The 26,047-nt window shown below is 49.2% G+C and overlaps 1 protein-coding gene across 1 annotated transcript in view; it reads right to left on the reverse strand.

Moving 5' to 3' along the window:
• The window catches only part of GFRA2 (GDNF family receptor alpha 2), a 137,233-nt gene that overhangs the window by 55,925 nt on the left and 55,261 nt on the right, over positions 1–26,047 (reverse strand). Inside the window, exons 4-5 of the mRNA XM_077805544.1 lie at positions 16,240–16,323; positions 538–886 (exon numbers count right to left, since the gene is read on the reverse strand). Coding sequence (XP_077661670.1) covers positions 538–886; positions 16,240–16,323 — 433 coding nt within the window. The remainder of the gene's footprint in view (positions 1–537; positions 887–16,239; positions 16,324–26,047) is intronic.

Below are 26,047 nucleotides of genomic sequence, written 5' to 3' on the forward strand. Positions count from 1 at the left end.
AACCAAACAACCAGAACCAGCATAAACCCAGCTGCCAGCAGCTAACCAGCTCTGCCAGAGCATAGTGCAGAAGAGACCACTGCAAACCTGTACACAGACCAACCGCACACCCCAGCACTGCAAGGGAGCCAGAGGAGGCCACACAATCACTGCATCATTGTATTGATGCGGTGCTGTGACTGTTCTCTGCCTCCCTCCACACTCCAGCACAACATCCCCTCTGCCCACTCCTTAGCTTGGCGTGGGCAGGTGGGAGGTGAGAAGAGTTGTGAATGGAAGAGGAGGCTTCTCTTACCCCGCCTCCAATATCCTGGTTCCTTGGAGGGACCGGGAAGGATCCAGGTTTGTTAGGAGACCAGGCAGATGGAAAAGTATTTGCCATCAGGCCTTTGGACCCCACCAGCTCTGCAGGGAGTGCCCCATGAGGGTCTGTGGGGCATCTCTGTTCTAGTCTCCCCATCATGCCATGCAGGTGGAGAACCAAGAACAAAGCGTGCACGTGTACATGGCGGGGGAGGGAGGGAGGACAGTTCTTACCGGCAGAGATGGTCCGTCCGGCACATGTTCCGCAGATCCAGGCAGTTGGGCTTCTCCTTGTCCTCGTAGGAGCAGCTGGGGACTATGGTCTGCCGGCGGCGCTCGGCACAGGCCGGGTCCTTGCAGGAGCAGAAGAGCAGCCGGTAGGTGTATTCGCTGGGCACCCGGTCGAAGAACTGGCGCAGGGCCTTGTGGCACTTGCGGCGGTTGCAGTGCTCGGTGGCCGAGATCTCCTTGCTGCAGGTGGAGATGTAAGCTGAGCGCAGCCTCTTGCAGTTGTCATTCAGGTTGCAGGCTTTGGCTGCATCTAGGCAGTGGTTACTTTTGGAGTTGGTGGCAGGATCCATTCCTGTCCAAGCAGAGAGAGGGAGAGGGGATGGGCGTTACTCAGAGGGATGGCAGAGTGACTGATGCTGCTGACATGCCCCGAGACTAGAGGTGAAGAGGAGAGGGTGTATGTAACTTAGGGGGTCCAGAACAGGGTGGCCACAGCTACAGCATTCTGGCCTGCCCCCGCACCAAGACCCAGCTGCAGCGTCCAGGCACACACCGCGCTGTGCCTATTACACTACGAACGGGAGAGGCATCACCAGAACCCAGCTGAGCCACTCATTCAACGCGGCAGTCATCAGCCACGTTCCTGCCAGCCGGGATGCCACACAGCAGCGTGGCATCCGCATGTGGAGAGGCACCGAACTGGTTATTTGGCAACGCTTCCTTCCATTTAAAATCCATACCTTGAAGAGACACCTCTGCATTGCAGGTACCTGTGGCAAGGACAAGAGGAGGGCAGCTGCTAGGGTGCCATAAGGGGTGAGGGGTGGGGAAGACAATGGTCCAGCTAGGAATTTATGGCCGTTTTTAGGTTTCCTGGGTGCTTTGCTCCCCCCTCTCCCAGCATATTCTTTCACTAATGCCGCTGTAATTACCGCTTGGCTCATTCCCAATCAGAGCCTGAACACAGAAGATATTTGCTTTTAAAAAAAAGTGTCTGTATATAGACATAGGAGCATAGCACAAATTGGTACAATTCCTACAAAAACCATGTGAAAATGCAGCAGAGGCAATGGCTCACTGCCTAGCTACTGGGTAAATAAACCCCCGGGGAGAGTGTGGGATGCTGGCATCACTGCACAGCGAGAGGCATGTGGTGAATGACATGGTAGTTGGTGCTACTTTACGGTCTCTGTGTAAGCCACTGCAGCCTGACCCAGAGGTGCTGGGCCAGCTGCTACTAGCAGGGGGTCACCTCAAGTAACAGGGCAAAATTCTCCCTTTCGGCCAGAAGTGAGATGCAAGGACCTCGCCTGTGTTATTTACCTAGGGGTGAATTGCACCGTTCATGCAAAGAACAGGGGATGACAATCCGGTGCCCTGCACTGGGCGCAGTCAATCCCACCAGTAAAGCATGGGTGTAAAGTGCTACCACACTGGTAGCATTTTGCACAGACAGTGGACTGGTGACCTGTCACAAGAGGAACCTGGTTCCTATTTACATTAAGGCCCCAGGCTCCTTTACGCTGCCTAAGCCGTGTCAATAAGAATGCAAAGGCAGGCTCAGCAGAGCATCGAGGTCAGGGTGTCTCGCACAGAGAACTGATTTCCAAGGATGAATAGATGCTTGGAACCCACTTCTCCAGAGAGGGTAGCCCTTAGGAGGGTACAAGTCTGCCAACAGGTACAGATTTTACCCTTCATCCACCAGCAAGGCGCCCCAGTTGAGCAAATGGAGCTTGGGAAGACGAGAGCATGGTCCATCTGATTGGTCACGCACTGTAGCAAACCACCTGCCCCTCACAGACCCATCCACCAAGGCAGCACCCCGGAGGCCTAACCCAGACCCCCCGAGCCAGCCTGTTGCTGGAACTCCAGACTGAGGGCAAAGATACAGGTATACTAGGTACACTATATTCTAAGTCCTGCCCCAGCACAGCGGGTGACCTCTTGTGGTCCCTTCCAGACCTCTGCTTCTATGATTCTATGAGCAGCTGCAGGGTTCATTGTTGTGGGCAGCTCAAACCGAGAGCCATTTCCTGTTCTCTGCCGAGGAAACACCAGGAGGTTGGGGCATTTTTTTTAAAGTGTGTTAATACTTAGGAAAACATATTTGCCAACTTGGCACAGGACCCCTCTCTGCCCCCATCTGCTGGCAAACTCTAGCCCTCAGCATCACAAAGGGCCAGACCCAGAGCAACCACCACTCCCCCAGTGACTTCAATGAGAGTCACAGGAGCTCAGAGCCCCTTAGCCAGGCGCTCTCAAGCATCTGAGTCAGAAAACGTGGGCACTGTCACCCAACTGAGACCTTGGCATAGTCACCCCTGCGATTCGCATGACCAATTCCTGTTAGGAGGGTCACAGACAGCTGCCACCAGATCAGTGTGTATATCTGCAGCCAGAACAGGACCTGTATTCACCACGAATTTCCCTAAGGTCTGCTCAGACTAGAGGTATGCAGCTGGCATGGAAGGGTTAACCTGAGCCAGGGGAGAAGCAGCAGGGGGATCAGAACTCATCAAATAATATTCAGTGCATAATTTATGCCATGAATTTGCACTATTTTTCCAGTCCATTATTCAATGAATAGGGATTAATTATTTGCCCAGCTCTAGAACAGAATCACCTCCTGTGATGGGCCCGGTCCCGGCCAGCTAGCACCTTCCCCTCTGGTTCCCCCAGGGGGCCGTGTGACCCCTGCCCATAGACCCAGTGTATACTCAGTGCTTCTGCAGCGAAACAGCTACATGGGTGCAACCCCTCCAGTAGGGGTGCCCAGCCCTGGCGCAAGACAGGGCTGGCTCTGGGGAGGCATATCTGGAGTAAACCACTCCAGCACCAGCCCTTTCTTTTTTTTTTTGCCTGCATTAGGCACTTGCACTAGTATTGTCCCATGGACGCGGACAGCCCCTAGTCTAGCCAAGCCAAGAGCACTGAGCTAGAGACCCAGCAGGGCTGCTTGCAGCCCGGCAGGGCCAGGGAGAAGGGGAGCGGTTAAGTGAAGAGAGCTGCCGGAGAAGCGGAAATGCAGGCCTGCCAAGTGCACAGCTGGACGTGCAGCATCTGCTCCCGGAATCCCAGCAATCAGCAAAAACAAAAACCAAACACAGACATATACAAACACACACACCCTGGAGAAGGAACATGGGCTGAAATTTTTGTCAAAAGGATGAATTGCCCAAGGAGAGCGGGGTGCTATTTTAAAGTCATCTGACTGCATCAGTAATTTCTGCCCTAATTTCCCCTCCCCCGCAAACCAGCCAGGATCCTGGATTCGCCCATTGTTCCCCAGTTTCCACTGGCAGAGACAGACGGCAGCATCAAGGAGGGTTTCCTAACAGAAATATTTGCAGAGCCCTGGTAATTAGCAAATGGCAAGCAGCTACCTAGGTGGGAAACCTTGGCTTTGTTTTTTCCGCTCCCTGCTTTGTTCCATCAGTGCTCACAGGCCCCACAAAAAGCTCCCCCACAGCCAGCCCTCCTAAGCTGTAGCCTACCGAAGCAGCTGTTAAGAGAATCAGACGGCTTCTAAAGCCATCTCTGCAACTGAGGCATTTCAGGCCTTCCAACACCTCTCCCTGCAGCACCGCCTGCTGAGAAAGGCCAAAACTGGAATGACTGGGTGTTTCCCGACAGCCAGACCACCTGCACCATTCCCTGCTGCGCCTCCGGCTCAGAAAGGCTAGAACTGGGGTATCTGTGATCGCACTCGCAGCTGGCCCTGATGTGCCATGTCGCACACCCTCCTTGAAAAGGAAAGGGACAGAAGCAGCTACAATCCCCGCACCCCCAACGCATGCACAGCCAGCTATTTATCCCACACCCTTCCCCAGCAGTGGCTTGAGGAGTGTTCTCTGCTGGGACAGTTGCTTGCCAAGCTCTAGACAAGTGCTAAGTACTAACACAGTATATACGCTAAAAACCTGCCCTGCAAAATACACTACAGAGCACAGAGTTTGCCCAGATTCCTGTCTTCCCAAGCTACATACGTTCTACCTTGCAACTTCCCCTTCCCTAGATACCACAGTGAGGAGCAATAGACAGATGATAAGCAGGCAGACATGCCTGGGGGCAGCACGTATGGTGGTAGACACATGGCAGTTGTTTCTCTCCAGCTCCCAGGGCCTTTTTTCACCTTGTCCCGCACTCGCTGAGCATTTGATCTGAGATCTGGTTTAGACCAGAAGGAATCAGGCACTGGTGCAGCTGGATCATGCTGACTCCGGCCGACCCTCCTCAGAGCCCTCAGAATACTTAACAGAGCAGAGCGTGCAGCATTCTGGTGCACTGGCATACATGTGGGATCGATGCACAGTGCTGGCTTAATGTATAATCCTCGTGAGCATCTGCTTCTGTCCTGCCTGAGACCTGCAGGGACCTGGATGCATTTTAATAGAGCCTGTACTTGGAAAAGCACAGTTTCTGGGGAGCTCATTAATAAGGTAGAAGCATTAACATTTCCTGAGGCAGAAAGGCAATGGGGTCTGTGAAGCTGGGGTTTCTGAGGGAGCTCTGGGAGAGTGGCAACTCCAGTCCCCTCCAACTCCCCGAGCTTATCCCAACCCTCACAACAGGTAGGACAGGGCCCAGGGCCCTCCAGGGACAGGAGATGATCCAGAGACTTCCAGGGCACCTGCAACCCCTGTGTATGCTGCCCACTGTGCACAGATCAGGGATACAAGAGCTCGAGCCTGCATCAGGGTCTCCAGGACAGAAGTTAGGTGCTTAGCAGTACCCCAGATCCATCTCCCTCCCCATCAGCCCCTGTACAAAGAGGCTTCATAGAATCTCCAGGACAGGTGGGTCCAGGAGAATTTTGAGGCAAAATACTGGTACAAAGTCTGAGTCTCGAATGAGTCGCTGCTAACGTCCCTTAATGCCATCGGAAGCCATGCCTGCTCTCCCTGGGTCTGCCTTTGGCTCTTGGGACAGATGTGTCATTATTCACACTTTTGCCAAAAGCCAGACGCTGCTAGCACACAAAATGAATGAACGTTCACCACCAACTTGCGGCCTGAGCTCAGAGCGCCCCCTTGTCCAGCGTGGCTTCCCTTCACTGCAAATATTGGGCAGAGACAGTACCAGGCAGTAGATCACTGTTCTGGCTTGAGCTAAGCCTTGTTATGGGTCAGAGAGGGGCACTGCCTTTCATTCAGAATAAATGTAAAGAATCCATTGTGATCATGTGACTGAAGCTACAGCAGCAGCACCCAAAACATAGGCACATGGCAAGGCTGAGCAGAAGCTGAATCATGTGGCTCAAGGGGTTCCAAGTGCAGGGCTAGGGCTTTGATTGGGGGAACAGTTTCTCTGGTCTGTGGGCAAACGCAAGAGGCAAAAGGCAGAAGTAGAGAGAAAAAGCCAAGTAGACCTAGCCTGGAAGGACAGTAATGTGGTCCTGAGATAAAGCTAAGAGACAAAGCTCTTTGGGTACAGAGTGCTGACTGGAAAAGGCAGGCCTGGGACAACCAACAAAGAAAATGTCTGTGGGTTTGTTTTGTTCCTCCTGTGTTTGGGGAAACAATTTCTCCTCCCAACTAGAACAACTGCCAGGGTCCCAAATTTTAAGCAGCTGCTCAGGCCAAAAGGGGTACCAATAAAATGTAATGGTGTCTACTGCAAGGGAGACCTAGCAAGCTTTTAATGAAAGGGGAGGAGAGATGGAATCTGGGACAGAGAGAGACAGAGGAAAGCTGGTCTTGTGCTTAAAGAACTAGATGGGCACTCAAAAAATGTGGGTGCAATTCCTGGCTCTGCCACAGACTCCCCTATGTGGCCTCAGGCAAGTCAGTTCATCTTTCTGGCCTCAGTTCCCCCACCCCAATCTGTAAAATGGGGAGAATAATCCTCCCTTTGTCCCACCCTGCATCTGCCTCATCTGTTCAGACTGTGAGCTCTTTCGGACAGGAACTGTCTCTCGCTATGTGTGCTTGCGGAGCTTAATGCAAGGGGCTTCTGAGCCAAGTTGGGACCACTGGGCACTACAGTAAGGATACCAGAGCCAGAGACACAGAAAGCTCTGGAACCAGCTGGTCTCCAGAAGGGAAGCTGTGTGCACAAATGGAGGAGAACAGAGCTGAAATTGACCCCACGATGGAAGTGCATTTAGCAGCTTCCCCCACATCGCTGTGCCAACGCCCTCTCACCTGCTCTGCAAGCACCCTGCTGTTCCAGGCCTGCTGGGCTCTCCACAAACAGCTCTACTGAGGCCTCTGAGTCCTGCCCTGCAGCCCCCTTGCCCTTCCACTTCAGAACACAGGCTGCTAATTGTGCCAACTTGGGCACTCGTTCTATTGATGCAGGAAACAAACACACACAAGGGGCTAGAGGGAGACGCGAAGAGGGAGACACCACCGAAGCCATTGGTGATGGTATTTTAGGAGTTCCCAATCAGGTCAGCTGCTCTGCAGCCAGCAAGCGCGGCGTATGTAATATCTCCCTCTTTGCTTCCACAGCCCCTTTTAAAAAGGTTACCGTAATCCCACGGCTATCCCCACAGGCAATCAATGCCAGGCTGGCCCAGCCTCGTTATCGACAAACAACAGTAACAGCTCGTTTGCTTCAGTTGCTTCAGCTTCAGATCAGGGGGAAGCGCCCACTCCCTTCGCAGCCTCATTACTTCCATGCATGCATGGACACAGCACCAGGGGTGCAGGGCAGAAGGAACAAAGGGAGGGGCTGGGAGAAGCAGCTGCACTGAGCCACAGCCTCAGCTGCTCTTAAAAGACACTGGAGAAGAAACTTGTAGGAGCGCAGGATAGAGGGAACATCCTGGGCAGGAGGACAGGACAGGAGAGAAGCCCTCAGCAAACGGGCACACAAGGTGGTGGACCAGGGCAGGAATGGTGATGGAGTGGCGTCTGAGGCAGGACAGGTGGGGTGGAGTCTAGTCAGGGCAGGAATGGTTGCATCATCTGCAATAACAAAATAAGAGCACCAGAAGGGTAAGGGATGGAGCTGAACAAGGGGTGGGAAAAGGAAACTGCAGGCAAGAATGTGTGCGGGCAGATGGGTGTAGGACATTCAGGCTTTAGAGATTCAGGCTTTTCAGTCCCTGGTTCAATCCCCGCTGGGTTGGCCAAGATGGTGACAGTTACATATGCACCACTTAATCCATCAAGAGAGGGCTAAAGTGGGACTTGACTGGGACACAGGCCTAGCCAGGCTCCTCCACCCAGGGCTGAATCCCACGCTATGCATAAGTGAGGTGCAAAAGACCAACATACAAATGTCTACCCACTCCCCATGTTCCCAAACTGGCACCTCCTGCTCACGTTCCCTGGAGCTAGTGGTGATTCCTCCAGGAGTATGGAGAGACGCCCAAGCAGCAGCTCTAACCTGCTTTGCGTGACACTTAGCAGCTCTGACAGCTGTTTGGCGAGGAATTGGATCTTTTTGAAATTTAAATAACATGTTTTCTGCATTTGGCTTGGGAGACAACCTGAGGATAATCACATTATGCCCCATGCAGCCGTGAAAGCAACACTCTCCTTTGCTGAGCATTTCCCCATCCTATATCCCAGCCTCCCCCTCTGGCTGGCAGTGCCGCCCCTTGGTATAAGAAGCGTCATTCCTCCCCCTCCCCACCAAATTGCCAGAAACATTTCCTGTTAATCAGGGGTTGGATTTCGGAATAGATCAGCCCATGAATTAATAATCCCTGACTCCAGACACTTCACTTTTCATATTTTTCCACCAACTAAATATTTCCTTGATGATAATTTAATCCAAAATGTGGGGGGCGGGGAGAAATGGCTGTGCTGTCTGGAACCCAAAGGCTGAGCTCCCTGGAGCACCTTTGCTTCAGAAGTTAAAAGCAGGAGTTCGATTCAGCAATAATATGATCCTCCCTTTGAGCCACCTCTCAACTAGACTGAGGAATCTTCAGGGTAGGAATTAGGTCAGCCAAGGCATTTGTACAGGACCCAGCAAAATAGGGGTCCTGATCCTGCCTGGGCATTACTTCAGGGAAAACAATCTAGCCACTGCCTTCAGTTAGCCCTTTCAGAGCTGAACCGAGAAGGGCACTGATAGGAGATCTATGATCCCCTTCATCTGTGACCTGTCTGCTGAGCTCTTCCCCCCACCCTGTTATGATGCTGGATGTTTTGTGAGGTGGATAAAACTGAGAACTGGCAAACTCATTTCACACAGGCCACTGAGCTGACAGACAATAACAGCTTGATCTCTCTAAGCCTGTGACCAAAGAGCATAAATAGGGCCCCACCAAATTCACAGTCCATTTTGGTCAATTTCACAGTCAGAGGATTTTAAAAATCATAAATGTCATGATTTCAGCTATTTAAATCTGAAATTTCACGGTGTTGTAATTGTAAAGGTCCTGACCCAAAAAGGAGTTATGTGGGGGGGAGGGTCACAAGTTTATTGTATGGGGGTTGCACTACTGCTACTCTTCCTTCTGCACTGCTGCTGCCAATGGCGCGGCTGGCTTCAGAGCTGGGCAGCCGGAGAGCGGTGGCTGCTGGCCGAGAGCCCAGCTCTGAAGGCAGAGCCGCGGCCGGCAGCCGCGCAGAAGTGAGGGTGGCAATATCGCGACCCCCCTAAAATAACCTGGCAACCCCCTGCAACTCCCTTTTGGGTCAGGGCCCCCAATTTTAGAAACACTGCTCTCCCCTGTGAAATCTGTATAGTATAGGGTAAAAGCAGACAAAAGACCAGATTTCATGGTCTGTGACGCAATTTTCATGGCCGTGAATTTGGTAGGGCCCTAAGCATAAGGCTCTGTGGTCTATTACCAACACCCCAGAGTAACCGGTCACTTGTTAGTATCTGCCCACTGTTCAGCAGAGTCAAAAATCTAATGGTGGCAGGCTGCGCTCACGCCTCCCCTTTCCTTCACCCATGCCCTGAGCTACAGCCCTGGCTGTGGCATGTGAGCTCTCTAAGGCAGGAGCATTCAGATGGCCAGCACAGTGTGTAACCATTATAGGCACACGAGCTACTTCACTGCAGTTAAGAGCATTAACCTCTCACCGGAGCAGAGCAATATGTCACTTCACTGCTGACAAAAGCAGCCGCTTGTGCCCTTAACTGGTTTTATTTGGAAGAGTCTGAAGGGACATTTTTCTATTAGCCTACCCCATTGCAGGAACACACTCTTAAAGAAGCCCTAACCTTCCAGACAGTGCAATGAGCCATGTAATGTACCTCTGAAGAGTAATAAGGTTCCGGCCCTTCCACTCCTCTCCTGCCTCGTATATTACCACAACCGAACTCCGTAGCCATAGCGACACGGCTGCTGGCGAGAAGGCAAATGGTACAGGCTTGGCTTTCATCTCCAGGGTTAAAAGGAGAATGGGTGAAAAGAAGTCAAGGCATTGCAAGTCCTCGTTTTAGCTGGCTGGAGATGTAGGGGACTTGAGAAGAGGGAGAAGCCAATGGAAAGGCAGCACCGATGGGTGGTCATGAAAACTGATGGCCAAAAGTTACAAATGGACTGGGATGATGTTCCAAAGGATGCTCAGTGGGTGGCACTGAAGGAAAGACACCGAGACAGAGAGAGAAATCTGAGGTTCTCAGATTCCTCCTTGGCAGACAGACCACTGAATTCTGTACAGCCAGTCTGCTCTTACTTGATTTCAGTTGCCAGGGCTAATGAGTGACTTGTGGGTCCCAACCTGAGACTCTTTAAAGGGTTTAAAGATTTTCCAAGGGAGGGTACTCAACCTTGTTTGAAAAGTCAGGCCCCTTTAAGTTGTCTTAAACTGCCAACACCCCAAAAATAAAGATGTAACATCCTTGTTTGGGTTATCGGTAGACATTGAGCCTGGGACCTCTGTATCTAAAACCATGAGCTGCTACTGCCTGAACCTCTAAACCTGAAACAAGTAGCAAATTCAAACCTATTTTTCAAGACAGAGACCTACATTATGATGGAAGTAAGATGACAGTTCCTATCAGTAGCTTAAGAGTAAAAATCCTTACTAGGATGTTGTGATCCCAAACCCAACTATTAAATATTCAGGAAATCAGCGTTAAGGTTAATAAGGATTGGAAATGCACAGTTATAGCACCCAGCCAACCTTAACTCCAGGCCCACAGTGACAGGCAGAGAGCCCCACGGTGTTAGCATGAGTTACAACTAGAGCTGGGAGAACTTATCCATCCAAAACTTTTTTCACTAAGAAAAAAATGGAGATTAGGAGACATCAAAATGCTTCACAAATTCATGTCAAATTCACTGACTTGTTTCAGTAAAAAAAAAAAAAAAAAACTGAAAAAAGACCACCCCAAAATTGAAGTGTTTTGATTTGAAACAATTTTTCATTTCAAAATATACTTCAATCTTATATTTTAAAAGTTTAAAAATACATTTAAAAAGCTCAAAAATGAAGCATTTTGTTAAACCGAAAATACATTCTTTCTTCAACTTTTTGGTTTCAGGTTGACCAGAATTATTTTTCCACCCCTATTTTACAGGACAGTCACAAACTGAAAAATTAGTTACTGACACAGCTCTAGTTACAAGTAATCTCTTTGGCACACCTAGACCCAGGAGTCCTGACAGGCTTGACCCCAGGTAAGGGTCTTCCCTCCTCTTAGCAGTTGCACCCAGAGTCTGTTCCAAATACAGCATTGGGTTCTTCTCCTGGGAATCAAGACAAAATTGTGTGCCTGGTCCTTCTTGTCCAATTCTCCCCTCACTGTCAGGGCAGAGAGCTCCCACTAAGCAGTAGGATAGACCCAGGTGTATACAGATGTTTATATCCTGAGTGTACAGCTGATCTGTCTTGCTTTTAAACCCATTGACTGGAGTGGATCGAAAGCTGGAATTTCCATTCCCTGGGAAATTCCAACACATCAACATTTGCTTTCATCCCGAAATGGGATGAAAAGTTGAAATTAAAAAAAAAAATGATGAAATGGAAATTCAAAAAAAATTGTAGAAACTTTTCATTTAGACATTTTTGAAAAACATTTTGACATTCCTGAGGGAGCCGCATTGCACTGTGTGAGATATAGTCCTCCAGGGAGCCCTGCTCGTAGGAGACAACAGGTACCCAAATTTCAACACCCATAAGACAATGAGCTAGAAAAATGCAGCTTAATGTTATTGTTTAACTGATTCAAAATGAAACATTTTGGATCAATTCAATAAAATATTCTGATCTGGGTCAAACTGAAATGAAATATTGCCTGCAGAAAATTTTGATTTTGCAGAAACTTTGTTTTCTATTGGGAAAATCATTCAACAGAAGATTCCCAACCAGCTCCACTATTCATGGTTTTTTTCATAGAAACATAGAAATGTTGGGCTTGGAAGGGACCTCGAGAAGTCATCAAGTCCAGCTCCCTGTGCTGTGGCAGGACGAAGTAAACCAGGACCTGGCAGGTATGTATCAACCTGTTCTCAAAATCCTCCAGTGATGGTGATTACACAGTCTCCCTTCAAAGCCTATTCCAGAGTTTAACTACCATTACAGTTACAAAGTTTTCCCTAATATCTAACCTAAATCTGCCTTGCTGCAGATGAAGCCCATTACTTCTTGTCCTACCTTCAGTGACATGGTGAACAATTGATCACAGTCCTCTTTATAACAGCCCTTACCATATTTAAAGCTGTCATCAGGTCCCTCCTCAGCCTTCTTTTCTCTAAACACGCCCAGTTTTTCTCCCCTTTCCTTATTGGTCAGGTGTTCTAGACCTTTTGTTGCTCTCCTCTGGATTCTCTCTCCAGTTTGTCCACACCTTTCTTAAAGTGTGGCACCCAGAACTGGACACATTACTCCAGCTAGAGCCTCACCGGTGCAAACTAGAGAGGGACAATTACCTCCCAGGTCTTACATATGATTCTTCTGTTAATACACCCCAGAAGGATATTAGCCTTTTTCATAACTGCAGCACATTGTTGACTCATATCCAATTTGTGATCCACTATAACCTCTACACCCTGTCCAGCAGGCCTGCCACCTAGCCAGTTATTCCCCATTGTGTAGCTGTGCATTTGATTTTTCCTTCCTAAGTGAAGTACTTTGCACTTGTCTTTATTGAATTTCATCTTGGTGATTTCAGACCAATTCTCCAATTTGTTAAGGTCCTTTTGAATTTTAATTGTGCCCTCCAAAGTGCTTGCAACCCTTCCCAGTGTAGTGTCATCTGCAAATTTTATACGCATGTTCTCCACTCCATGATCCACATCATTAATGAAAATATTGGCTAGTACCAGACCTAGGCCTGACCCCTGTGGGACCCCACTAGATACATCTCCCCAGTGTTCTTTAACCTGTTCTTTCATGATTTTGCCATGGGACTAGCATGTGCCTGGATGTTCCTCACTCCTACTCTGCATTTGGGCAACCCTTAGACAGGTGAGCACTAACTCCACAAGGGATCTTATAGCCTTCCATAGGCAAGTGCTCACCAGTGGGACACAGGGCTGCACAAGCTGGCCCGCAGAAAAGAAGTCCTTTCTCCCAGTATAACACTTAAGGCTTAGGGTTCATACTGGTACCCTTCTTCAAACCCTACCACTATAAGGTCCTTTCGTGTCTATTTTGGGCATCTGGAAATCAAGATCCCTCAGGTAAAAAAACCCAACCAAACCAACCAAAAATCAACTCTGCTTTTTCTCCAGACCTCTTGCTTTGAATCCAGCCAGCTGGACCTGCCCCCACCTCTGGACTCTCTCATAAATCACAGCGTGTCCAGACTGACACAAATGCAGGTGACACAAATGGCCATCTGCCCTCTCCACCCAGGCCTGGCACCTGGTCAAACAGCCTCCTGGAACTCCAGCACAGTCGCCCCATTACCCAGTCACTCATTCCCATTCCTGTTCCCCTCGCTGCTGACCCCCCTGCCCAAAGAATGGGAGTGGCAGCAGGGTGTCAGCCCCCCCCAAGAGAGAGGGGAGCTGTGTCTAAGTGTCTCCCTCTGGGAAAATCTTTGCTTAATGGACTTGACACTCTGCTGGGCAAGAGAACACGTTTTGTGTGTCTACGAGACAAATGAGCAAATTACAAGATCTGCAGCCCACTTTATCAATTCCTTATTATCTGATGCTTGGAGGCAGCTAGGTCCAAAGGGAAAAAAAAAAAGTCAAACACCAAACCACAACAGCTTTGTGAAAGAAAGAAAGAAAGAAAGAAAGAAAGAAAGAAAGAAAGAAAGAAAGAAAGAAAGAAAGAAAGAAAGAAATCCACTCCAAGGAAGAGCCTGCGCTCCTCACGCTGATGGTCATGCCACAGAAGATGAGAAGGTAGCACGTTCCAGTTTCAGTTCCATCCTGCCAATTTCTCCTCATCTGCTTAAAATTTAGATTGACCTAGCTACATCACTCAGGGGTGTAAAATGTTTCACACCCTAGTGCCATAGTTAAGCCAACCTAACCCCTGGTGCCGATGTGGCTAGCTACCACCACTCGGGGAGATGGATTACCTCCATCAGTGGAAAAACCCCTTCCATTGGTGTAGGTAGCATCCGCACTACAAGAGCACAGCAGCACCACCGTATCTGTGCCCCTGGCACCCATAGCTTAGACATGACCCTAGGTAAGAGACTAACAGAGACAGACCAGGAAAATTCTGTGCTGCTGGAAACTGGCACATCTCCACTGAAGTTAATGGAGCCCTGGCGATTTCCATCAGCAGGGAATTTGGCCCTGGATTCATTGCACCTTTCTGGCTATTTCCCCAAGCTGTCCTCTCCCAGGATTCCTCAGTATCTGTTAAAAGAAAAGGAGGACTTGTGGCACCTTAGAGACTAACCAATTTATTTGAGCATAAGCTTTCGTGAGCTACAGCTCACTTCATCGGATGCATAAAGTGGAAAATGCAGTGAGGATTTTTTATACACACAGACCATGAAAAAATGGGTGTTTATCACTTCAAAAGGTTTTCTCTCTCCCCACCCCACTCTCCTGCTGGTAATAGCTTATCTAAAGTGATCACTCTCCTTACACTGGACCAACATGAGTTAACTAATAACACTTTGCTGCAGAGTCAAATAGGAGGCAAATGCAGAGAGTAGTGCAGGGGTGACCCTACATTGGGTCACCCCTGCACTAAAGTGGGTCTAAAGTGATCACTCTCCTGAAACCTGTCAGTATCTGTTAGTCATCCATTGACTTCAGCAAGAGCAGGAACATGTTGCTTTGCTGGATGCATTTGGCAGATGGATTCCAATGTCAGGAAATGGGAGGCACCAGACACAGCTATAGACCCCTGCTCTCACGGAAGCCAATGGGAATCTTGAAAAAAGAAAAGGAAGTCTCTAAGGTGCCACAAGAACTCCTTTTCTTTTTGCGAATACAGACCAACACGGCTGTTACTCTGAAATGGGAATCTTGAATGTCTGAATGGAATGGAGCTAGATAAGAAAGGGGAGGAGCTGCAAGCGATGCCTCACAGTTACTGAGTTCCTAGGAACAGCTGCAGCCGGGAGGCCCTTGGAGGTGCATAAATCAAGGAATGCATTTCGAATAGAGAGGAAGAAACGGTGCAGCACAGAATGCACACGTGCACATGGGTCATCTGGCTTGGGAAAGGATCCCACAGGCCTGGAGACAATACAGAGGGGGCAGAGAGAGGGAAGAAGAAAGGAGACACAGAGATAGAGGGAGCCCTTGAGGGCCAGGAGAGAAGGCAATGTCGAGCTGCAAAATTAGAACTACCCTGAATACCCAAAGGAAGAGAATAACACCCAGAGGTCCCGTACTGCACCCAGACCCCATCTCTGCAAGGTCTCTCAGGACTAGAGCACTCCCCAGAAGATCCAGTTACAAACTCTCCAAGTCTCACCCAGCCCTGGGATCTCAGGTGGTGGTGCTACGTAACCAGCTCCAAGAACTGCACAATGCCATTCGCCATTTCTAATCCCCCTCACCACAATGGTTAGTTACCAAAGCCACTGTGTGGTTGCAAAGAATACTCCTCACAGCTCAGAGAAATTAGTAGGACAAAGACCCAGGAGACCCAATGTAGGGTCACCCCTGCACTACTCTCTGCATTTGCCTCCTATTGGACTCTGCAGCAAAGTGTTATTAGTTAACTCATGTTGGTCCAGCACTCTGCTCTCAGTTCCACTGTTTTAAACTCCAAGTAACTCCACAAAAATCAGTGCAGTGCCACCAGATTGGCACCAACATCACTGAGATTAGACTCTGCTGCAACAAGCGTTAATTATATATCTATACACGCTAACCCCAAGAGCCTGCTTCTGGTGCCCTGTATTTCGTGGCATCACCAGTGCACGGTGTGAACCACTACCGAATGAGAAGAGTAAGGCTCAATTCTGCTCTCAGTCACGCCAGCACAATCGAAATCTCTCCTGACTGGAGCTACTCTCCATTTGCACTTTTACTTGCTTGCTGCTTTATGTGAAGAGCATCTGCCCTGTAGTGTTTCACGCCTGCTTTGCACGGGTGGAAATAACAGCGTGAGGTGCAGGGCAACTGAGAATGAGGCCCAAAGCATTCTCAGTAGCAGCGCTAGAGATGTCACCGTTATCCATAGCTCCAGGCTGCAACATCTTAGTCACAGAATTATGATTGCAAGGCAGCCAAGGGAAGGGGGGCACAATATGAGATATTATGGGGTGGGAGATAGGCTGGAGAGGAAGGGATTGAGGAATGGGAACGGGAGCTAATGTTTTATCATTCCCCTGGAGGTTGGCAGAAGGTCTATTCACAGGCGAGAGGAAGAGAATATAAAACAGTGAAAGCATGTTTTGTTTTGCTTTTATTACCTGAGAAAATTGAAGCGAGTCTGAATATATCAGAGAGACGAGAGGTGACCGGCTCGTAAGGGGAAGCTTCATAAAATTCTTCTCCTGGAGTAGGGGAAAAAAATAAAATAAAAGAGATTGAAACCCTGCACTGAATAAACCCAACAACCACCCATGCTATTACTGAGCTGCCTCCCCCAGCCACTGTGGGGGAAGCCAGTCATAAAACACGAAGGGGAATAGGTTCTAAATCCCACTGAATTTCAGCAGGATCCAGCCACGGAAATTCCTTTGACTCCTCTACAAATCCTATTCATCCTGGAATGTTCTGATGATTCATTTCTGCAGAGCTGGTCAAAAAAATCTGACCATAAAAATTTGCCCATAGGAAAATGTAATTGTCAAAATTGAGACTTTCCCCACAGGAAAATGTCAATTTCACCAAAGCTTTTTGATTTCCTGTTTCAGGAGAATTGAAACAAATGTTCATTGCAAATGGACACTTCAAAACTAAACAAAATTTTTTTTTCAGTTCAAAAAAATCTCATTTTGCCATGTCGCTCAAACCTGTTGACGTTTTCCCAGATTCAAAACTTCGGGGGATTTTTCTCCCCTGCTTTGCAGAAAGTGTCAGTATTTTGACAGTACCTTCCAATCAGAACAGAAAGTTATTTCAACATGTCAGAATTCTCCTCTCACCCCCGAACAGCTCTCGTTCAGGGCTTAGCCTTTGTTAGAATTATGGCCGATTTGGTGGGGAAGAAAGGGCATTTCCAACCTTGATTTGTATTGATAAGCAGCCCCCTACAGTTCCTGGTATCATTGGGTCCCTATCTAAATAATTTTGCAGCCTTCAGCACCATCATATCATAGCTCCTCCCAAACATTAATGACTTTACCTTCAGAGCCCCACTATAAATCTGATGTCATCCTCATTGTACAGATGGGGAAACTGAGGCATAGAGAGGTTTGTGTGAACTGAACAAAGTCATCTTGTAGCAGAGCTCAGAACAGAACCCAAGTCTCTTAACTCCAAATCCATCTTCTCACAAACACTTTCGCACATAGCAGAAAGGTGTATATTCAGGGGAAGGGGGGAATTTGAGTATTTTAATTACAAATCCAAATTTTTTGCTTCCAAGACCTTAATTGGGGTTTAATAACCCACATCTACAGACCCTAAACAGGCTCAGCAGAACGCAACAGCACCTTGCTAACAACCCCAACCACGGACCATAACTCTGCCAAAGATCATGGCATATTAACCCTTGGAGCATTGGTATGCAGAGAGCTAAAGAGCTTGTGGCTTTTCTCCAGGGCGGCTTCACAACTCTGTGGAACTGAGCAAAGCTGCCAGTATGACCAGTATACATAAAGCACCACACTAGGGGCCAAACCTTGGGACCACTCCCATTGACTTTAATAGTGTCAGAATTTGGAGAATTGCTCTCCAGGGCAATGAGCCCATTACTAAATTGCCTTCAAGCATCTCCAGGAGCGATACTAAAATTAGTTCCAGGTGATGATCTCTCTTGCACGCACACACACAAATTCCTAAACCAAACTGCACCCCAAAGAGCAGCCGTCAGCAAAAGTTAAGGGTGGGATGACAAGCAGAATAGGTCATGAGAGCATCTGTCCCTCTTAAGGAGAGATTCGTGAAAGGACCATTAATATTAGTCGTGGCCCCTGAATGCTCCCATTGTGCAGGGGCTCTTGCTAGAGAGAGAAAAAGAAAAAAATCAATGGAAGGCCACTCCAAGCTTCCAGCAGAAGACTGACCAACAGCCTTGTGCATCGATTTCCATTGTACCTAGCCATGCTTTCAGTGAGCTCCCAGCACATCTCTGTGGATTGGGAGAGAGCCAGGGCTTGTGGAGAGGGCCTGTCCAAAGACATTTCCTGCCCAGAGGAAGGGCTGGCAGACGCTGAAGTGCCCATCCTGGTGATAAGTGAGTTGGGGTTGCAGTGGAGGGATTAGGAGCAGATGAACTGCCACGCCACACATGGACCCATAAACCAAGGAGGACACTGGGTCTAACCACACTGCCCACACCGGCTCTCTGGAGGTGGAGGCTGGGCTGGGGATGGCTCCTTTCCAAGCTAGCTCTCTGCTGATCAGCAAAGGGGATTCTCCAGGAAAGGGGCAGATGATTAAACAGAGCAGCCTTTTTCCAAACCCAGCAGCCAGGCCCAGAGCCTGCTCGGGGTTACATCAGTATAGACCATTGTCTTCGGTGGCATTGACGCCGGCATAGCGGAGAGGAGAATCTGGTCCTGTCCTCCCAAACCAGTACTAGGAACTGTGGTGCTAGAGTGGGAGGGTGTCTTGTGGGTAAGGCATGGTACCAGAACTCTGGGGAGCTGGTTCAATTCCTGGCTTGGCCATAGACTCCTTGTATGACCTGGAGCAAGACACTGAAGACCTGATTCTTAAAGGTATTTAGCTGTCTAACTCCCATTGCAGTCAAGGAGAGTTAGGTGCCCAAATACCTTTAAGAATATGAGCCTTAATCTCTCCATGTCTGTAAAGCAGGGATGACCATTCTTCGTTTGGCTGTTTAGACTGTAAGCTCCTGAGGCGCGACTGTCTCTTGCTATGGGTATACGCAGCCCCTGCCACAATAGGGCCCTGATCTCAACTGGGCCCTGAGGGCACTGCTGTAACACAAATTACAGCTAGCTACTTTTCACTGTTGGCTTCGGCTTGCACCCGCCACAACAGACCCCAGAAATAATCATGGGGATCTCCAAGCACTTGGATCAGTGCTGGATTTAGCCTCCCCAGTCCTTGCCAGGAAAGTAGGTATTATTCATCTCTATTCTACATTACCCCGCACCACGTGCAGTCAGCAGGGACTGACTCCACCACCTCCAATGGCAAGCACAAGCCTCAACCACTAGAGCTAAAGGAATCACTATTAACTAGCAGCAATAACAGGCTCTTATCCCCTAGGTGGGCCAGCCACTAGCATGAAAACACAACATGATTTGGCAGAGCTTACAGAGGGGGAAGTGAAGCATGAAGCGATGGGTATGGACGGGCGACTCTACAGCAGACCAAGCCTTGGGGTTGGGATGACAAGTGGGTGTCAGGAGTAACAGGGGACCTCCAAATTCCACCTTCCGCCTGGGTTTCAGGTCTACAGATGTGAAGAGAACCGACTCTTTTCAGTTCGCTGGTGATTCCAAAATGTTTGTTTTGAGCTGAACCAAAACTTTGAGCAAATCAAAACACAGCTTGATTTTGAAACGTTTGAGTTTTGACTTTACCATCTTTAAACTGCTTTGATAATAAAATAAAAAATTTTGAAACAGTCGCTTCAAAGCAAAACACAAACATCGAGATTTTTCACAATTTTTTTTCGCAAAACAAACCTCGCAATCTGTCAATTTTGGTAGACCATGCAGATGGTGAAAGAGAGGCATGGAGGATTCAAATCAGCCCTGATCTAAGCAGCTGCAACTCTTTGAAATCAATGGAAATTTCTTGTGCCAGAGCTGATTTTGCTCAGATAGTTCAAGTGATTTGCCCACTATTCTCAAAAGCAGAGCCAAAATCAGAACCCAGGAGTTCCAATATGGGGTTTCGCGCTTCCTCCCCAACATCAACACACACCGATATCCACACTCTCGGATCTGCTTTTTCTTTCTCTTGCTTCAAATTCAAATTTGCAAGGCTGATCTAAAGTAAGGCTACCTGCAGAAAAAAGGGGGCCCTCTCCTCATGAGAGAAGTGCTGGGATACCGCCCTTTACCACCAGGTCATGGATTCAAATCCAACCTAGGTCCATAGCGACCAAAAGCAATCGCTCCCATGAGATGTATGTGACGTGACTTGAGTGGGATTCAATTTCATTCCTAGTGTTTTAAATTGTTGGTATAACAGTATTTACAATCCCGCACCAAGCTCAGGGTTCCATTGCACTAGATGCTGTACAAATACAAAGGAAAAGATACTTCCTTCCCCAGAGAGCTTACAGTGTCACTAGGTAAAACAACATAGAATTTGTTCCCATCTGTAGGATGGGGACAAGGCACAGAGAGACGAAGTGACTTGCCCAAGTCACAGAGGGAGTCTGTGGCAGAACCGGAAATAGAACCCAAACCTCCGGGCTCCTAGTCCAGAGCCTCAACCATCTCTCCAACTGTTGGCTGTTAAACCATCTCTCCAGACCTTGCCGCCACAAGAACACTCATCATGCTAATTGTCCTATCTCAGACTCGGTTGCCCTGGGGGTAGGAGGGTGTCTCTCTCTCGAGTGAAGGGGAACATGAAGTGAGCTTGCTCTGGCCCACAGATGATGCACCTACTCTGTGGATGAACAGAGGTCTCACATGGTGACCCAGCTGTTAGTTCCCTTGACAGGGAAGATGCTCAGCCAGAACAGGAGACAGGAGGCTTCTGTTTCTAAAAAGATTTACAAGCCTCCTAACAGACTGTGGCCTATGCCCGCTCTTCCAGGCTCTTCTGGATCATTCAGGATATTATTAGCCTGAGCAAGGCTGCTTTTGTCCCCCATAATTAAGAAGCCACTCAAAACCTTCTGCTGGAAAAGAGGCCTATTAATAGGCAGGAAGCAATCAGGCAGGGCCGGCTCCCCTTCCAGCAGCTCCTCCACGGATGGTTATAAATGCATTTCGCAACAGGAAATGTTCAAAAAGATCGTGAGGCAAAACTGGCTGCCAGGGAGCTGGGATTGAGCCACCCTCCTTCCCTGCTGCAGAGCAGAAGCAAGACCAGGATGGGACCTGGATAGTGGGGAGATCAGCAAGAGGACAGAGAGAGAGGCTCCCACCTGGCTCCAATAGCTTCCACCGCCATTCGGTGGCCTCTGAGAAATGAATTGGTGGGTCTCAGTCCACTTCCCCCTGGCCAGGTGTCTTCATGGCACGAAGGAGCTGGAGGAGTAACTCACGTTTAGCGAGCACGAGCGACAACAGCATGGCTATCGCGCCGTGAGCTGAAACACAAGCCTCCAGACGGTGTCGTGCTCATGCTGGCCACTCCAGACCGCCCCATCTCAACTGAGCCCAGATCACCTCAGCTCAGACACAGTTCAGCCAGTCTCCCACAGGCTGTCCCATGGCCTCACTCTCTGTCCACCTACCTCACCTCCACGGCCCAGGGACCAACCAGGCCGAAGCCGCCAGGAATACACATTACACAGCACAGACACGCCAGCCCCAGTTCCAAGCTGTTCCCATGGCGACTGGCTCCTTTTGGCAATGGACTCCTGCCCTGCCCGCTGAATGGGCCTCGTGAGGAGTCCCGCGATCGGGTACCCAGCAGCCAGGAGGAAGGTGCCAATCACCTTTTGGGAGGGAGCAGCAGCACTGCAGGCCCACAAGAGAAACCAGAAGGCGCCTGCTGGAATTAGAGACCACGGACTGACCTCCTGGAGGTGATCAAAGCAGACTGAGAGGAGCCTCAGTGATGTGAGAGAACAGAATTCCAGCCTCCAGGCTGGAAAGGAGAAGAGCAGGAGGAACACAGAGAAAAGGCAAGCTACAAGACGGCAGTGTCATCTAGTGCACAGAGCACTGGACTGGGGAATCACGAGACCAAAATGCTATTCCTGGCTCTGCCCCAGACCCTGCTTTGTGTCCATGAAGGAGCCGCTTCTCTCTGTGCTTCCCTTCCCGTGTCTGCTCGAGCTAGATTGTGAGCGCTTTAGGGCAGAGGCTGTCTCTGACTATCTCGGTTGAAGCCTCTGCTAGAGTACTACAAACGAATATTGAAAACAACAACAACCCCACCCTCCTCATGTGTTATTTTGGCCTGTTACCACGGACTGGTGAAATTGAAAGGCTGTTAAAAGGAAAGGAAACACTTACAATCATTCTGTAAGAGTCCCTCGTTTAAATCCTGCCAACACGTTCGCCATGCTGGGTTTGCTAATGCTCTGATGACAAATGGCACCTTTATTAAAGTGTGTTTAGGAAACACTAACCTCTCTCTATATTGCTTTGCCAATGCAATAAATAATTAAACACCGGCTGAACCTTGCTGCTCGCTAGGAAAATTACCCAGTATTAAAAGGGCATCGAACTTCCCCTAAGCTGGCTGAGATGCAATTAACCGCTGGGAAAGGCACTGGGGTGAAACCAGCCAGGCTTAATGCAGGGAACTAAGCTGCCATGCACCAGGAGAATGCAAAACTTGCTCACTTGAGAAAGGTGAGCGAAGAGCAGGCTATTGGCCAGATGCATTGTGGGAGAATTAGCCTCTCTGAAGCATCACATATTGACAGTGTCAGAGACAGGATACTGGCTAGATAGACCACTCTGATCCAGTGAGATAGGTGGGGGATCACTGCATTGAGAGATCTAGTTATGGAAGGAGATGGGATACCTGAACAGATTGTCCAAAGGTCTGCTGCACTACAGTGAGTCTACCTGCATAACGAGGTCTCTGAAACAAGATGGGATTTTGTATGATGGCTTTGGATGGTCCTGCAGCAGCTCCCTGCTATCCTAGTCCTGGGTTCCCCACATAGCTCTGCCAATGCCCCTCCATGCTGGGCATCAGCACAACCTTCTACAGCTGGTCAGTTACCTACTGGTTAGACCACAGGAGAGGAGTCAGGAGTCTTCCTGGGTTCTATTCCTGGCTTCCCCACCGACTCTGTGCATGAATTTGGGCCCTTTGGCCTTGTCATCACGATGGGAAAAGGTGTGTTCTTACCCCGTTAGCTAATATGTGGTAAGACAAGGTAAAATCTGAGTGAAGGCAAAGCTGTGCCATTCTCATGTGAGTTAACAAGTTGAGGTAAACCTAGGATCCTGGCCAGAGTTGCCATCTCACCCTGCTAACCTGTGTGAAAGCTACAGCCTTCCTTGTCTTCACTAGGATTTTACCCCATGTTAGCCAACACATGGTAAGAACACACCCTTTTTTTCCCTTCTGTTTCTTAGTTTCTTTCTGTGCCTCAGTTTTCTGCTCTGTGAAATGGGGCTAGTATTCTTCCCTCCCTCCTGAAGTTGTTGTTAGGCTAAATTCATTCATGTGTGCAAAGCCCTTTGAAATTGCTGACTGCATGGTGCTGAGGGGCAAATCACCATTAAGTAGAGACTCCTGCTTCCCGCCTGACTTTCTAGCCATCCAGCAGCAGAGCTGACCTAGAGGCTAGGGTTTACTTCCACCAGCTGACACGTGTTAAAACTACAACTTGCCTCATCTTCACTTGCAATTTAACATCAGAAAAAAGTGTGTTTTAACCAAGCATGGGTGAAGGTCTAAGGGAGTCACCAGGGGCCAAAGGTTTCAGAGGTACTCAGCACCCACAGTCAGGGCCAGATTTTCAGCACGTTGGGTGCTGAGTGCTTTTGGAAACCTGGTCCCAATGTTGACTGCACACAAACTTACAACACTTTAATTAAATGAGTGCAAACCTCTGGGCAGACACTCTTATTCCGGTTTAAGAACTGGTTCTATTGGTTGAGCTTACCCCTGTACGTTTACCAACACACTCTAAAACAACACAAGCCCGGTTTAACCTCACTGAACAGTGTCCACACACAAAGTTTCACTGATTGAACTAAACTAGTTTAAAAATCACCCTGATAGTTGAACAGGTGCCACTTTGTGGGTAGGCCGCGTTCTATTCTGTCTCCAGCCTGGAGCCGCCAGGGAGTCACCGATGGAGGAGAGACCCGTGTAAGGAAAAGAGGAGGGTTACAGTTTTGGTTGCGCCGCATGGTTAGAAAGAGGAACTATTCCCCTTTCACTCCCCACCACACTCCCTTGGCTCTTAATTACATGAGAGGAAAAAATGAATTGCTTTCACTTGCAGGATGCACTCCTATGATGCTCTCTCTCCCCAGCTCCTTTCATCCTCTCTCTCCTGTTCTACCCTCTCTGCTTTATCCTTCCTTCTCCCAATTTTTCCTCCCTCCACCCCACAATCAGTTCCCACTGAGGCACCTAAATAAGGGCTGAGTTTTTCATGGGACCTGCTGTGTACTGAATCTGCTGGTCGCTCCATTCAGGTGCCCAAGCAGGAGCCTTCGGGTACAGAGCTCTTTGAAAAACCTGGCCCTGAATCTTTAATGAGGCAGCATGGTCCAGCGGCTGATGCATCTGACTAGGAGTCAAGAGACATGCGGTATATCCTAGCTCTGACACTGACTTGCTGTGTAACCCTGGGCAAGTCATTTAATGTTCACTGATTCCATTTCCCCACCCATCTTTAAAATGGGATAGTGAAACTCACCCCACTTTGTAAAACACTTGCAGATCCAATGTCCTTTGCAACTGGCAATTATTATTTCCCCAGGGCTCTTCTGAGTTCTCTACATGCTACCTGACCCTGGGCACTAGAATGTAGTCACTCTCTAGCACCTGCTTTTTGTGTGCGAGACACCCCAGTACACATAACCCACTTTTCACCTCTTTCTTACAAGGAAGCAACATCCACCATTTCATCTGCATTTACCGGGAGCATTCCCAGGCACCCAATAGTCTGCAATCCGCATTGTGGGCAAACGTATTAAGGAAAAGCTACAGAGATCGCTACGGATAGGGCTGGACATGTCTTGGCTGGCTCATCATTGTGGGACAGCAAGGATGGATGATGCACCTCTGGCTGGAAAAGATCATCCAAGGGGCAGCACAGGTGCAAGGGAAATGGGAGGGAGGAAATTTGCTCACTACAAATAGCAGCCCAGTGGCAGCTGGGATTGAGGCAGAGACTCAGGCTCATTCTAGTCACCAATGATACATTTTCTCATTCTAGTCACCAATGATACATTTTCCCATATCACAGAGCAACCCACTGGGGGATAGTCAGAAATGACTACGGCCCCTGCTCCATGCAGACCGGGGACGGAAATGACCAGGGGGCGGCTACAGATTCAGGATTGAGGGGTATGGGCAGAGCTGCAAGAAGGAATCTTGCCAGCACCTGCCCACAATACACCAAATTCCAGCCAGCACTCCCAGCCCCTCAGGTCTGGGGGGTCCCCAATTCCACATCCTAGCACAGCCAGTCAGCTGAGCCACTGATTGTGATATATAGCAAGGGGGAGGGGAGGGCCCCCGACTTGCTGATGTAGGGAGGGGAGGGATGGGAAGAGACAGCTTCCTCCCCCATCCCTTTGATGAGGAGGAGAGAGTAGATAATCCTCTCTCCAATAAACAAACCGGCCCAGCGCTGACAAAATCCAATTTCAATTACCTGCACCGCTCCCCTCTCTGATTTACACCCTCACTGGCCTGCAATCACAGCTGCCTCTGGTGCATCTCGAGGCAGTTCATCTATGGAAACAGCCAGCTCCGAGATCCCCTCGTGCCCTTCCCACTGCTCTCGCTCAAACCCCACCCTTGCCAGAGAATGGCCAGTATTAAGAAGGTGCCTGGTTTTCTCCCAGAGAGCAGACTTAGGGCAGCTGACAGACTGCACATGGGGCTTTAGTACAGCCTACAGCCTGTTCCCAGCACATGCCCCTCTACGGCATGCACGCAGCGTCAAAGGCCTGTAAAGAGTCAATGACGCCTAATGGCCAAAGCAGTAGCTTGGAAGCCAGGAACTCCTGAATTGTAGTCCCCTTCCTCACTCTTCTTTTGGGGGAAACTGAGGCATGGGGAGCAGATGATCAGTCCCATCCTGAACTCAAGCAAGAGTTCTGCACTCACAGGGGTTGAAGCCGGAATCATATTGTAACAGATACAGGACCACTGAAAGCTTCTTGTCCAGAACGGGGATCAAACCCCAGCCCTCTTGCTCCCTGAGCACAGGCCCCTGCTGCTTGAGCTAAAGGAGAGTCTGCATAAGCTGCAAGCAGTGCAGGGCCTGTGGCACATGGCTGCGCAGTTCCAACACCACCC

This window comes from Eretmochelys imbricata, chromosome 26 (genome assembly GCF_965152235.1).
Source record: "Eretmochelys imbricata isolate rEreImb1 chromosome 26, rEreImb1.hap1, whole genome shotgun sequence".
Taxonomy (NCBI): domain Eukaryota; kingdom Metazoa; phylum Chordata; order Testudines; family Cheloniidae; genus Eretmochelys; species Eretmochelys imbricata.